This window comes from Crocodylus porosus, unplaced genomic scaffold, assembly GCF_001723895.1.
Source record: "Crocodylus porosus isolate Cpor-Errol unplaced genomic scaffold, CroPor_comp1, whole genome shotgun sequence".
Classification (NCBI taxonomy): Eukaryota; Metazoa; Chordata; order Crocodylia; family Crocodylidae; genus Crocodylus; species Crocodylus porosus.
Window position 1 is genome coordinate 148,851 of NW_017728953.1, and position 14,128 is coordinate 162,978.

The 14,128-nt window shown below is 53.2% G+C and overlaps 1 protein-coding gene across 1 annotated transcript; it reads right to left on the bottom strand.

The window, feature by feature from the left end:
* Window positions 1-3,799: 3,799 nt before the first annotated feature.
* On the bottom strand, window positions 3,800-13,803 carry ACVR1B (activin A receptor type 1B). Its single transcript, XM_019556460.1, has 8 exons — window positions 13,543-13,803; window positions 11,898-12,146; window positions 10,625-10,855; window positions 9,702-9,869; window positions 8,900-9,056; window positions 8,496-8,620; window positions 7,761-7,891; window positions 3,800-7,053 (listed from the first exon to the last, which is right to left on the bottom strand). The coding sequence occupies exons 1-8, from the start codon at window positions 13,715-13,717 to the stop codon at window positions 6,928-6,930; spliced, it is 1,362 nt and encodes a 453-aa protein (XP_019412005.1). The 5' UTR covers window positions 13,718-13,803; the 3' UTR covers window positions 3,800-6,927.
* Window positions 13,804-14,128: the final 325 nt, after the last annotated feature.

A 14,128-nucleotide genomic window follows, 5' to 3' on the forward strand; every position in this document is an offset into this window, starting at 1 on the left:
CCCCTCGCGTTCAGGGGGCTTCGGGGGGCACCACGTGCTGTCTTCGCGTGACCCCCCCGCGTGCCAGAAGCCACATGCTTGCCGCACACGTGCAAGGATGCGCAGGGGTGGCCGGGGACGTGCAAGGACGGACCTGCGGGGCCCCCCAGCCCGCCGACGGCCGGCAGGAGGCGGAGGGAAGCGGACGCGGCCCCCGGCCCCGCGAGCCAGCGCCGGAGCCCCGGGGCCCTCGCACCGGCCCAGGGCAGGTGGCGGGTCCCTGTCGGCCCCCCGGCCCATGCCACGCCGGCAGGCATCCCAGACGGCGGCTCCGCTGGGCCTCGGGTTCCCCGCTGGAGAAGCCGGGCTCAGTCCCCGGCCCAAGGCCACGCGGCTGCGGCTGCGGCTGCCCCGGGCAGCGCCGGCGGTGCAGAGGAGGCAGTGGCACCAGGAAAAAGCTCCCACCCCGCCACCTCTGGCCTCGGCTCGGAGAGCCCGCAGGCCGGGGAGCCTCGGGCTGGGCCAGGGGGCCTCATCCGCGGGCCCGGGGCTCCCTCTGCCGCCGGCCTGCCCAACTGCAGGGCAAGGCCGCGTCGGGGCGGCGCAGCACAGGGCTGGCTCAAAGCCACAGCCCCTGCAAGGCTCCGGGCAGGGCCCCCACCCGCCTCATCTCCCCTGCCCCAAAGCAGTTCCGGGGGGGGCAGATCTGCACCTCCCCAAAGACCCCCACCGCCTGCTGCACAGTGGAGACGTGGGGCCAACGCCAAGCAGATGCGGGCCAGGAGCCCCTCACAGGGCTGGGTCCAGCTACACTTGCCCAAGGGGGCCTGGCCCCCCAAAGCGCCCCCCGCCCCCCGCATGTGCCGGGGGCTGAGCAGCTGGTTCTCATTTTTAGCAAGGAATGAGCTGCCCCCCCTGCGAGCTGCGACAGGGTCTCAGCGCAACGCGCTCCAGCGCCAGCTCGGACAGCTGGCCGGCAGCTGAGCACGTTTCGCAACCGCCGAGGCCGCAGAAGCATCCTCCAGCCGAGGGTGCCAAGCTCTCTCCGCCGTTCTCGGAGTTTGCACCCCCACCCCTCCCGGCCTGCCGGGAAGCGGCTGTCCCCCCGGCGCAGCCAGGACTGCAGCAATGAAAGCAAACCAGCCCTCGCCCCGCCCTGGCTGCAGGGGGACCAGCCGAGCCGGGGCCAGAGCAGAGCAGACCCAACGCCACATGTGGAAATGCAGCAGGGCGGCACCAAGTGCCCACTGGGGCCATGCAGCCAGCTGGCGCTCAGCTCCGACAGCACCTTTCGACACAGGAGCGCGCAGCACTTTTCAAAGGGGAACGTAAGGCTCCTCCATGTGCTACCTTGCAGCATGGCAAGGGGTTGACCTGATAGGGACGGACCAGCTCAACGTGCCAGTGTGCACACTCCCAGAAGACCCGTTAGGCTAAAAGGGGACTGTTCTGCTGCAACCACTCGGCCCGCAGCGATAACCTTAGTGAGCACAGAGCAGGCCTACAGCTAACGGACGGCTCTGCGTGGGTACGAGTCGGGGCCCTGCCGCCCTGGGGTGTCTCTGCTCTCCCACTGCGTGATCACAGTCCTCATGCCTGCTGTTACCTTGCAGCTGCACAGCTCATCCCACCGCATCTCCCTAGGGTGCTGCAGCTAGCAACCAAACCAGCCAGAGGCCCTTCCTCGTGAGATTCATACCACGTGCAGAAGCTTGCGATAGGCTGGCGAGCAGGCTGAGAGCTGATCTTCCTGGTCAGAGAGGAGTCCTGAACAGGATGCAACGCCTGCTCAGGGTGCAGCAGGGATCTCATCTTTGCTGATTTTTAAACCTCAAAAATAAGAGGGGGGAAGCAGACCATTTTAAAGATCAGCTAAGGTTTTGGGCCAGAAATTGCAGCCAAAACAATGAGTCACAATTACAGGAGCACGAAGGAATGTGTGTGGCCGGGAGGACTAAGAGGCCAAGTCAGGACTCCTGGGTCCCACATCTGCTTTTCCATCCACGCTCTGTTCATTCAGAGCAGCCACCAGCTCTGTCCAGGCAGGGGCAGCAGAAGCCCTCCAAGCTCACAGAGGGATGAAGACATCGTGACCGCATATGAACGATTTACAAGTTTTTGCTCCTGATGCTCCTAAAAAGAGCAGAGTATGGTGCAGGGATAGAGACAGCCCCCAAGAAGCTGACAACACCAAAACTTCATCCTCCTGCTGTGGCTCAAGCATCCTCCGGCAAGCTTGTTCAAAGCCACGGCAAGTCAAAGCAGCACTCGTGGAGCGCGCAGGGCACGGCCTCTTCTACGTGCCGACAGCAACGGGGATTCTGCCCAAGGTTTACTTAAGAGTCAGTTGTCAAAAGTTAGTTTGCAACAGTCCCGATGGCATTGCTCAGCCCTTGCACACCCCCGGGACAAGGCAGCCTTCAAGCTACTGGGTTTGGCTTTCACAAGGGTCAGGCTGTACCAGAGCTGCAACAGCCCTCACCCAGTCCCAGTTTGCCCCAGGGACGTGTTTACCTAGATGCTGCACCTCTGATGCCCCGGCCCCCTGTGCAGGTGTACACGCAAAGGGGGCCAGTTACTGCTCTTTAAGTAGCAAGACCATGCCCCTCTCAGGTTCTCTCCTTTCCAGCATGGCAGGGGAGTGAGTGGTGCTTATGAGAGCAAAGCAATTGAAGCTTAAAAACCAGAGCAGGGAGGACAGCCCAGACAGCTTCCCCAAGACCCTGCTACAAGCCAGGCACTAATTGTATTAGCCTGACCCAGGGCATCCGAGCGCACCACGGTGCAAGGATTTCCCCCTTGATCTGTTCACAGCATGCTCCATTTCAGACAGCATCAAGCAACAGCTCCTCTTCTAGCAAATGTTTCCTACCCAAGTGCAGGGGGGGCTGGACCTGATGATCTGTAAGGCTGCTTCCAGCCCCTAACAACCATGAAATGATGAAATAGGATGGTACAGCTCATGGGGGCAGGGAACATCTTCCTCATAGGCGGGCTTTTCAGTAACATCCCATCAATCAGCCTCATCCCCACCAGCAGAAATCCTCTTAATAAGGCAGATGCTGTTAATGAGCACCCTGCCTAGCCCTAGGGAGCAGGATCTGAGGGTTCAGGCCCCAGCCCCTGTCCCTGCAGAGCCAGTAAGGGAAGGCATCTCTTCACCAAGGGGAAGATGGCACTTGCACTGGGTCAGGCCAATGTGTTAGGTTCCCAGCAGTGGGTCAGGCCAATGTGTTAGGTTCCCAGCAGTGCCAGGTACCCAGGGCCCAGTCCACACGCAGCTGGCCAAGGCTCTGCCCTGCTCAGCCTACCCTGGAGCACAGTTTGCTTTTGCTGTGCGTTTCTACCATGGTACGGCCCAGTGGCAGTGCCAGGGGCCCCTGGCTACGTGAAGGCTGCAGCTGCCTTTAAGTCAGCGGACCTGAATTCATGCTCTAGGTAGGAAGGTCACAGGTTCAATCCTTACTGCTAACAACCCCTCTCCCCCAAGCACATCTAGTCTTCCCATGTGGAGCAAGAGTGGCAGACCCAGGTCTTGGCCAGAGGTAGGCCAAGCAAGGGTCATCCTCGCCCAGCTCCCTGAGGCCAGGGTACAGTCCTTAGAAACAACACAGGCTCAAAGTCCTTGCCCAGTGGGTCCTGGCTGTCCCAGTGTGCTGGCACTTCCCCATGCTCCCCAGAAGAGGGTGTAAGCCGAGACCTCTCCTTTCTCCCACTAGGACACTTGGCTCCAAGGTCTGCCTTGGGACCCTTAAGTGACTCCTCCCTTTCCCCACTTGGGGCCTGCAGTTGTTGCCGTGTAAGCCACAGATCCAACAGGTCACGTGAATAAAACCAACTTTTAATAATGTACAGCAGAAATTGGACAGCCTCATTCTTATATTAAAACAAAAGATTTCCTATATTACATAGTATTTACATTTGCATACTGAAGAGGTAAAGTGTCTAAGTGGCTATTTTACAGTCCTTTTCTAATCAAATGTACAAACCCAAACAAAGAAAAGGGCAGGTAAGTACCAAGAAAGATCTGTTCTGAAGCCAGAGGTCCATCCCTTACCTGGCACCAGGCTAAAAGCCTCTGCCTCCTTGGCTCCAACTCTCTCCTGTTGGCAGAGGTCTAAAATCCCCCTAATTAAGCAAATTATTTCTCCTCTCCTCCCTGCCCCACGCTGTGGTGGCTGCATGCTGTTACAGCAGCTGCAGAGCTCCCCGCCGTTCAGCTCAGAGCAGCATGGCTCCTAGGTTTGCTACTGGTCAGCTAAGTAACTATTGCAGGCCACCCCAGAGCGCGTGCGCAAAAGTGCTGCAGAAATGCTACATTGGTGTGGCGCCAATCGCAGAGGTCTGGCTGGGGTCGACCCCTTTGGACGGCTCCAGAACCCGTGGACTGAGCCGTCTTGAAAACCCCCGTCACAAGGGCATCCCACCCATTTCCCACCCCCACTTCTCTGCCTTTGGGGGCAATACAGCTAGACAATCTGCTGCTTAGTGTCATATCGAGGCAGGTGCATGTGTGGCTACAGTTAGTGGGGTGGGAGGGTGAATCAATGCAAAGAGTTAAAACAGCTGAAGTGGGGCCATCAAGGAGGAGTCTTTGGACAGCGAACAGGAGGCTTTGTGCTCTGAAGGGAGGATACAATGCTCACAAAAGGACTGGCAAACCGTACCTGCTGGCATGATGGGCATGGCCATGGTTACAACTCCCTCCCCAGCCCGACCAGCCCTGCTCCTGGCAGCTGGGGAATCGTGTCAGCCTGGTCTCAGGCGCCCACCACCTGGTTCCCAAGTGTAGAAAGGATCAGTCAGTGCAGTGTCGCTGTAGAGACAGGGTAACCTCTGGCTGAGAAACATCAGAACAAATCAGAAGGGGAAGGAAAGCTGTACATTCACAAATCACGTACTCCACTGCTCCACGAACCAATGGCCTGCAGCCTCCCAGGCAGGGGAACAGCTCCGCGCTGCCTGTCATCTTCAAACAACGGGAGGATGCAAAATGGCTCCAAACACAAGGCAAGAGATTCCTCACTGTACAGAGATACCATCATCACAGACATGATACGGGGCTCAGGGACAGACAGACACGGATACACAGACAGCAAGAACAGAGTGTTTTAGAAAAAGTCACCCCGGCAGCTGGAGCAGAGATGAAGCCTCACCTTTCAGAGCAGGCCCCAGGTTCGAGTAGAAACAGTTCCAGTGTAAGTCGAGCAGTGTGCATTTGGTTTTTTTTTCTTTTTTTGCAGTGATTTCATTACAAACGAACAGGTTGAGAGGTAATCATTAGAGATTGTTGTTTTTTTTTTTTCTTCTCTTACAAAGAATTAACAATATTAAAAAAAGTTAAAATCCAGACCCTCCCGGAAAATAAAAAACTAATCAAACCCACTCCAGTTAAAAGTTATGGCTTCAGAGTTCTCCACCACAGGTATGGACCCAGCCAAAAGCCCAGCTTCCTGGAACGGCCCTCGCTACTGCCATTCCCTCCGCTTGGCTTCCCTCTGCTCCCACATTTGCTAGGCCCCCACGCGGCTGCAACAGTCAGATCAGTTCTGCTTCACCCAGACTGGTTATTCAGTTGCAATCAGATTCATGCAGTGACCCCCCCCCTGCCCCCCACTCCCACCCCAAGTTATACACAGCTGCTTCCAGAACACGAGATATTTACACAGGTATATTAAAAAGATGGATGCGCACTTCCAGTCCTGACCCCCCTGCCACTAGCTCTGGCTGGGTGCCTTGAGGGGTACTGGGCAGTACCACTTCCACGGGCACCCGGCTTTCTGTGGGTCAGGCCGTACATGCCTAGTGGCAGGTTTTGTAGTGTTCCTACCAGAACCCTTTCAAAACATCTAAGGGCTACAGTCCAAAAGGTGGATGCCCTGCAAGCCCACCTGCCCAGGACACTCCAGCCAGGCATAGCATCAGCTCAGACTTCAGGCACCTCTCAGCTCTGCTGTATCCCTCCTCACCAGGCAATCCTTCCAAGCTGCAAGCACTGCAAACCCAGAGGGTTTGCTCAAAAGCCTGAACTCCAGGGTGAAGTCAGTTCCCCATTTTAGTGAGGGGAGGGGGTGGCAGTGAAGCACACCTGATAGAGGTTCCTGCAGCTAGTGCCAGGACATGTCCCCCACATGGGAGGATAAAGGGTCTGATTGAAAGCAGCCTATTCAAGCTAGAGGATGCCTGCTGCTGGACAAGAGGAGGGCATCAGCACCCACAGTGCAGAAGGGGACACTTGAGATTGCACATGCACAGAAAGCACAGATGGAGACACGCGCCCCTGCAAGTGCATACTGCCCGCCTGTGGAGGGGGGGCAGCACGCGCCTCACACACACATGCACTGCTGCACATACCAGTGGCTGGCCTGACCTCTTTAAAAACTGTAGGATATTTCAAGCTTAAAAAAAAACAAACCATGTATAGAAATAAAACTAGAAGGGAAATGGTTTCACAAAGCTGATAAAACTGCTCAGGCTCAGCTCTTAGAAGGGAGCACCATGGTTTTTCTAATATGAAGGAGAACATGTGGGGGGAAGTGGGTGTAAAAGTGCACACGCCACCCCCAGAAAAACAAACCCCAAGGTACAGCAAGAAAGCCTTCCTTTTCCCCACCTGCTCCCAGCACCCAGCCCCAGCCCCTTTCCTATGAGAACCACACACTGGACTTTACAGGGATTTCCAAAGAAAAAAGAAAAAAAGTTACGTTCGTGGCTGAGACCCCCTCCGAGGAGTCCCTCCCGTCTTCATGCTGTCAGGAGGTGATCGCAAAAGGTTTCTGTTCATTTCATACCCAACTAGGGAGGAAGCGTTTTTCAGAGGCTCGCCTCCCTGCCTGCCTAGTAGCCCACAGGTCACGCTGTCTGGTGATCGCAGCATGGTTGGATAGAAACACGAGGTAGGCCTCCATCGCATGCTCTAGCATGGCAGCTGCTGTGTAGTTCCCTCGGCTAGATTTTCACATCTTCCTGGACACTCAGCTGCGATAGCGTTTTCTTGATGCGCAAGGCAGTAAGTCGAGCAGCACCGTTGGCATACCAGCACTCCCGCATCATCTTGCCCATCACTCGCAGCGCCTACCCGGGACAGCAAGACAGGTGTTAGCTTCTCCTCCCAAAGCCTTCAGCTCTTCTGCCAGTGCAGGACCAGCACCTGCCTGAAGCCAACTCAGCGCTTGAGGAAGGCACTGGTGTGATCACACCATGACTGGACTGTCCGCTTATCTATAGGATTTGGCAGTTTGGGCTACCCCCCCCCCAGCCTTTACTGACTGACTGAGGGAAGACAAGAGCTCAGTCTCTCCCCGGCCACATGATTCTTAATCAGCCGCAGGGCTGATGGCTGCAAGGCAGGGACTTGGGCTCAGGCCTGGCTGTTTTGTCCCACCTAGTGACAACAGGTGTACAGAGCATTCATGTTTGCATGGCTCAGACAAGGCCAAGTGCCAAGAGGAGTGGTTACAAGGTACTGAAGTTCACTTCCTGCTAAGGTGGAGGTGCCAACGGTGGGTGGAGCCCCACCACACAGTCTGCTGTGCTCTCGACAGACCTGCTCTCCAGGCCATGCAGACTCGGCAATTGCTTCACTCTCCACATTCAGTCTCCCATGTGCTTTCCTAGATTTCCACCATGGGGTCAAAACCATGCTGAACGTACAGCCAGTGCTGGCTGGAGCAGGAAAGTCCCACTCCCAAGGTTATTGCTTCCAGGACTGTCTGGGCTCCCTCTACCCAGTAGATGGTGCAGTTTCCCTTCAGCTCGAAAAAGATGATAACAGACTCTACCTCATAGCTCTGCCACCAGTTAGGAATGTTGGGCCGCAGCTTCTGGTCGCATACAACTTTCCGCATCTCCTCAATGGAGGGGTCAGAGGGCACAAGGTCATAGTACGGAAGCTGATATTCTTCATGGATACCTGAAAGCAGGGAGCGGGGTGTCATTTCTGGAGAGGCCCGACCCACACGATGCAACAATGCTATGCAACTGTTTGGGACACGAGTGAGGAATCTGCGAAACCACAGTTGTGGGAGGAGTCCAGAGAAGCAGGATGTTGCTGCTGCAACTCAGTTTTAGCCAGGACATGGAGATTAGACACTGCCCCTCTTGGAAAACAGGCCAGACTCTTGAGTTACATGAGCTGTTAGGACCATGCTGTACAAGAGGAAAATCCCTGTAACTGTACCCCTGCCCCTACCCAGCACCACAGGCCAGGACACTGGCTCAGTACTGATTCATAGGCAAGAAAACTACCTACTGAATCAGCAGCACCACTTCCTCCTCGAAGTCTGTCCAAAGGAAGGAACAGATTTGCCAGCAACAGCTGATTACCCTCACCCGCTCACGTGCCCGGGTTGAGTCACTTCCCCACTGCTTCCTCCTTTGGAGATGTACACATGGACACCCCCCCATGCTCTCAACCACAGGGGACCTGTCGAGCACTGGAGGAGCCGGCAGCCTGGGCTCCCAACATGAGTTTAGCTGTTGGCATAAAGCCAGAGGATGAACCAAAAGCATATTACCTCCTGCATTGCACCTACGAGCAATCTCCCAATAGACTAAGCCCAGTGCATAGATATCAGCACACTTGAAAGAATCAAAATGCTTCATGTTGATGGTTTCATCCAGCACCTCAGGGGCCATGTATCTGTGGGACAGAAAAAGGAGTTAAGTCATTTCCTGGTCAGAAACCCTGTGAAGATCCCATGGTATTTTCTGCCAGATGCAAAGCTTGGGTGCTGTACCCAAGCTTGGGGCTGGGGGTAGTCAGGGAGGCAGAACCAGAGACAAGCTCCCTGCAAAGACTAGCTGGGCTCAGCTTCAGCAAGACTCTGGGAATCCAACACCTTGGACAAGCCCCATCGGCCCAGGGAGGCTCCCACAGTGACTGTACCCACATTCCCATCAGAGAGGCTGTTCTCTTTACCGCTTTGTTCCAACCCTCTGGTTGGGTGCAATGTCAATAGTGTCAGTGACCGAATCGTGGCGGACGGCCAGCCCCAGGTCAGCAATGGCACAGGTGCCATTCTTCTTCACCAGGATGTTTTTGGATTTCAAGTCTCGGTGGGCAATCCCTGGCTTTCCTGCAAGAGTAAAATCAAGTCCCAGTGAGGGTGGGACTTGTCCTTCTCACATGGCAGCAGATTTGCCAGGCAGAAAAACAGAAGTACCAAGAGTTCCTTTAATTCATAGTCTTAAAGAGATACTTTGCATCTATACAGACATTCCGCTCTACAGCCCCATCTCCCCTCCTGTCCTTTGTTTAACACCTCTGAAGAAGGCATCAAGTAACTGCCTGAATGACCAGTGCCTCTATTCATAATCAGTGGAGGGAGTTATTCTAATCAGCTCAGCTCACAAGACACTTGACAGGGCAGCACCTCTCCAGTGCCATGTGTCATGCTCTAAAAGCTCAGAGTCACTGTTCTAGCTCAGGCCACTACAGGACTATTCCTGATCCCCAGTCATGGCCAGCACCCCACTAGGTGTGCATGCATAATGCGGGCACAGCCTGCTAGGGACTGGACTGCAGGGACCTCCTCTTGGAAATAATGGCCAGCCAAACAGTAGTAACATGTGGGCAGTACCAACCTAGCCTGAATTCAGCTCATGAAACTCCATCCTAAAAAGACAGAAATCCTGCTGTTCTCAGGGACAAGTTCCCTGCTTGTTCTCTGCTTTATCCTGGTCTAAGGAACACGTGCCAGTCCTCTGCTAGTGCCTTTTACCTTGGGTCCCCACAATCTCCATGTGCAGATGGGCCAAGCCGCTGGCAGCAGACAGGGCCAGCTTAATCATCCCCTCAATGGTCACAGTGTATCGGTTGAGGTAATCGAACAGGGAGCCATGCTCGTGGTAATCAGAGACAAGCCACAGCTGTGTCCAGGTCCCATTATCTGGTCCAAGGGGGGAAAAAAAAAGTCATCGGATGGGAAGAGGTCAGCAAGATGCACGCTGTCCTGGTTCTGGGGGATGGGGAGGGAGTGATGCTACAGTGTAAGTGATGCTGGATTGGACTGCTGGTCAGTGGGCGAGACATGAAGGGAGAGCTACACCTTGTTACCCAGAGTCCCCAAAGCAAGCAATTAGCTGCTCCACCCACCATTTAAGCAGTTCAGTCCTTTAAATGCTGCAACAATCTTTGCCAATGGCCCCAGGTTATAGATGCTTCTCTGCAAAATGCCAAGATACTGCAAGATTAAACCCAAATGTCTGGGCAAAGGAAGTGCTACTAAACACTGAAATACATCACGCTGGAGCCCAGACTTCACTTATCCAGTTAGCGTTATTACATTTAGTAAATTCTCCTATTTACTGGAAAAGATCTTGACCATCAGAACTATTGGCTGGATAGAAACCGCTACCAGACCTGACTTAGAAGTGTAAGTTTTCTGCTTCTCTCCGAGAGAAACTTCCTTTGTGACAGATTGTGTCCCACTGATCGCTTGCTGTTTTAATTTTTATTAATAAAGATTGATGACATCTTCCTTTACTTTAAAGAAGAGATCGTAATACCTTAAAAATGTACCCTGGTGGTGTTTTTTCACTATTTCATTTCCAAGTCCGGACAGAAACAGATGCGAACTGGATGCTAAAGTAAAGAATACTAAGGAATCCAATGCCACCAGTGAAAGCTGAGACAGCATTTTACCTTTGTTATCTGCAGCAATAAATCCCAGAATGTTCTCATGTCGCAACATGACCGTCTGGTATATTTCTGCCTCCCTAAACCAGGAGCGCTCCTCCCGTGAAGAAAAGATTTTCACAGCCACATCGCCACCACGCCACCTGCCTCGCCACACTTCCCCAAAGCGGCCTTTGCCAATGATCTCCTGCAGGACAATCGTTCGAGCTACAGTCCGCTGTACAAAGAGAGGCAAACCTGCAGGCAAGAGATTTGAAGAATTCAAATAACAGGCACTTGAGGATGTACTGAAGTAGCAAGTTTAACAGGGAGCACACCCAGCAGGATTGCTCTGTATGATCAGATTGGGCTCAGACAAAACCCAGGTAGTTATTAAGTCAACCCTATGCCTGCCACCGGCATTCCTACTACCTCCATCCTTCTGGTACCCAGCCATCACTTCACAGCCTGCCAGGGATAAAAGACTCTGTCCAGCCCTCATAAGCTCCCAGGACAAGCAAACCTTATCATCTTGCAGGCACCAATTTGGGAATAGTGATCAGAAAGCATCAAGGTGCTTTACTTTATCCTTGCCCTCTGCCCCAACATAAGTGTTATTTTCCTTTTCTCCTGGAATTGTTGCCACTGCCAACTGAACATCTAGGGCTATATGCAAGAAATGTTTCATGACATTTCATAACAGGACTGCTCAAATCAGACACACCCCAGTGTCTGGTAAGGAACTACAAGTCTGCTGTGGCTACCACTTTGCCGGTAAGACCCCAAATGAGAATACTAAGTACACATTAAAGATCCCATTATGCTTGGCACTGCAAAGGGCCTGAAAACATCTGTCCTGGCAAAAGGCCTTCACTTTGCTTCCATCAGTTAGCCTTGTACAGTTTGGTGACAGAAGCTGCTTCTCGTCACCACCTCTTTGGCTGTCCTGTAGTATTAGACTACATAGAGTAGCTTCATTTAAGCACTATGGAGGTGAATACAGAGAGTTCAGGTATGCATACAAGACTGTCTAGCCCTACGGGATGCTTTAGAAGGTGCCACATGAATGTTTACCCATCACCAAGGTACCTAAGCAACAGTACTGGGCCACTGGCTTCATTGCCCCACAACTGGTTTACAATAAGGCCACATGGTGCCCTATTACAAGGCAGACCCCAGGTAAGCCAGGATAGGCTGTGGCCCATTCTCAGTTTCCTAGAACCCATGGCACCAAGCACTCGGGAACACAGATATTCTATTACACGGCATATTGTTTGTCCCTTCCTTCCCCAGCCAGTACCTGAGCCAGAGCCAGAGGTGGAAAGATCATAGACCAGATCTGGCAGGGTCTTATCTTTGGACAGACACATTTCGCAAGAGGGATCTTCCATGTCCAACCGCTGCCGATTGTGATAGACTCGCTGGTGATGGTGAAAAACAAACACCACCACAATTATGATGACAAATACAAGGAAGACCGGTCCTGCAATCACTGCCACCAGCTCCACAGGGCCCCAGCTGGACTGGGGTTCAGTTTCTTTCAGGTGCCCTTGAAAAGGGAAGAGAAACATTTCAGGTGAAACCTAACTCCATTGTAGGCCCTCCAAACCCCCAGGGAAAGCCCCCAGCTCCTCTCGGAGCCCAGGCTACATTAGCTCTAGATCTGTCGCAGGGTTGTACAAAGGGCAAACAGCAGTGTTAACATGCGACCCACTGCAAAGTTGAGGGGCAGCAGACAGGCCAGCTGGACAACTGATCAGAAAGGGCTTTGTCAGCAGTGGAACTGCGAGCAGGAGCCAATGCCCTCACATCAACTAGGATTTTACACCCCGTTTTCAGATCCTGACAGGGGCCGCCCAGCTCTCCCAATCTGTTTTGCCTGCAGGGCACTGTCCATGTGAAACACAACCCCCACCAACTACCCAGGCGATCTCAGCCTACCCAGGCGATCTCAGCTCTGGTTAGCTGTGGTTGGTGCTTCTCACTTGCCCCAAGCAGCTCAGTACTGGACTGACCCAGCTTCCTGCCAGAGGCTGCTCCTTTCAAAATGGGTCAACTCCTCCCGAGGAGCCAGAGGGCCAAAAAAGGGCAATAAAAGCAGTCTTTCCCACATTCCCACATCACTTTCAGCTTCCCTTCTCCATGCAGTAGAGCTAAACCACCAGCCTGGCTACCACCAAAATCAACTTGAATTAAAACTGTAGCCAGAGGATGAAATTATGCCCGATGCATAGCTGCCGACGTGTCTTCAGCACCAAGCCTTTACCCACTGATGGTTAATAGCAGGGGAATCTTACTTGCTCTTCCTTGATGGATGTTGGTATCAAACTGAAGGGTTTTTGAGTTCTGCACCCCCCACCGCCCTTTTGCTCTGAAGCCTTAAATTAGTGCCATAAACTTGTGCTCAAACCTTACTGATTAAAGAGGAATTTCAATCCTGCAGGAAGAAAAGCAATTCCATCAGACAAAAAGCAGACCACTGCAGAACTCTGCTCTAAGACCAAGTCCTCAAGGCTGCAGGGCCCTTTTCAGCAGTGGTGAACCCACCCCAAAGGGGAAGTGCAGAAAAAGCACAGCAGTCACTCAAACAACTCTGGGAACAGGGTGGGGGGCAAGGTTAAGGAGGTGAGGCATGTTGAGGCACCAGGGGTTAGGTGTGACAAAGACAGAGCAAGCTAGGAGAGAACACAGAACGCTGTAAGCTTTCTTCCTACCCTAATACAGGGCACCAGTGGGTAATGCTCTGCTTACTCTCATGGAAAGCAGAGAGTGACTATTCCCATTTTGCCCATGAGAAAGTGGAGACTGGGAGGCAGGGATGTGTCCTTTCACACAGCAGGCTAGTGGCAGTGATGAGAACTGGAGCCAAGAGTCCTAGTTCCCAACCCCTGCTCTAAGCACTCACAAGATCCCCAAATGGGATGGCAGGACATTTCCATACTCACCGCTGGGCACCATTAAGTCCACCTTGTTGCAAAAATCCAAGTTGCAGCAGTGTGTGTTTCGCACATCTTCTGAGCTCAGGCAGTGGAAAGGCTTTCCAGCAGGAACCAGCTCTGCTTTGGGGATACAAGCGCGAATGTGATACATAACCCCATCCAGATTGGAGATGGAGACCATGCAGACACCATCGGTTTCACATGTGGAGTTTGCTTGGTTGCAGTTGGAGCACAAACAAGTCAAAGCTACAGGAAAAAAAAAAAAAAAAAAAAAAAACACAAAAAAAAACCTCCTTGAAGCCTGTAGTAGGGAAATCGCCTCCCCCCTCAGCATAGGATACAAGTCACGCTATAAGTAATGGACCAGTAATGTCAGATGTAACAGTTCATGACAAGGTGAGGAGCCACATGGACATACTTAGTGCAGTTTCACAACTCTGCTATCCCTCTCTGCCCTACCAAGCTGATCTACTCTGAAGACAGGCAAAACAACAGCATGCACTTGCAGCTAGAAGATGCCTTCTGCTGAATAATGCTGGAGTCTGCCACTGAATTCAGCTAGTCAGGCTCCCAATCCTAGGAAACCATGAAT

What these genes read in the sequence shown, in the direction of transcription:
- ACVR1B (XM_019556460.1), bottom strand. Translation starts at nt 13,717, where the DNA reads ATGGTCTCCATCTCCAATCTGGATGGGGTTATGTATCACATTCGCGCT. An exon ending in GGACTTAATGGTGCCCAGCG is followed by an intron (nt 12,147 to 13,542) that starts GTGAGTATGGAA and finishes TCCCTTTTCAAG; the next exon opens with GGCACCTGAAAGAAACTGAA. An exon ending in CAGAGGGTTGGAACAAAGCG is followed by an intron (nt 8,621 to 8,899) that starts GTAAAGAGAACA and finishes TCTGTCCCACAG; the next exon opens with ATACATGGCCCCTGAGGTGC.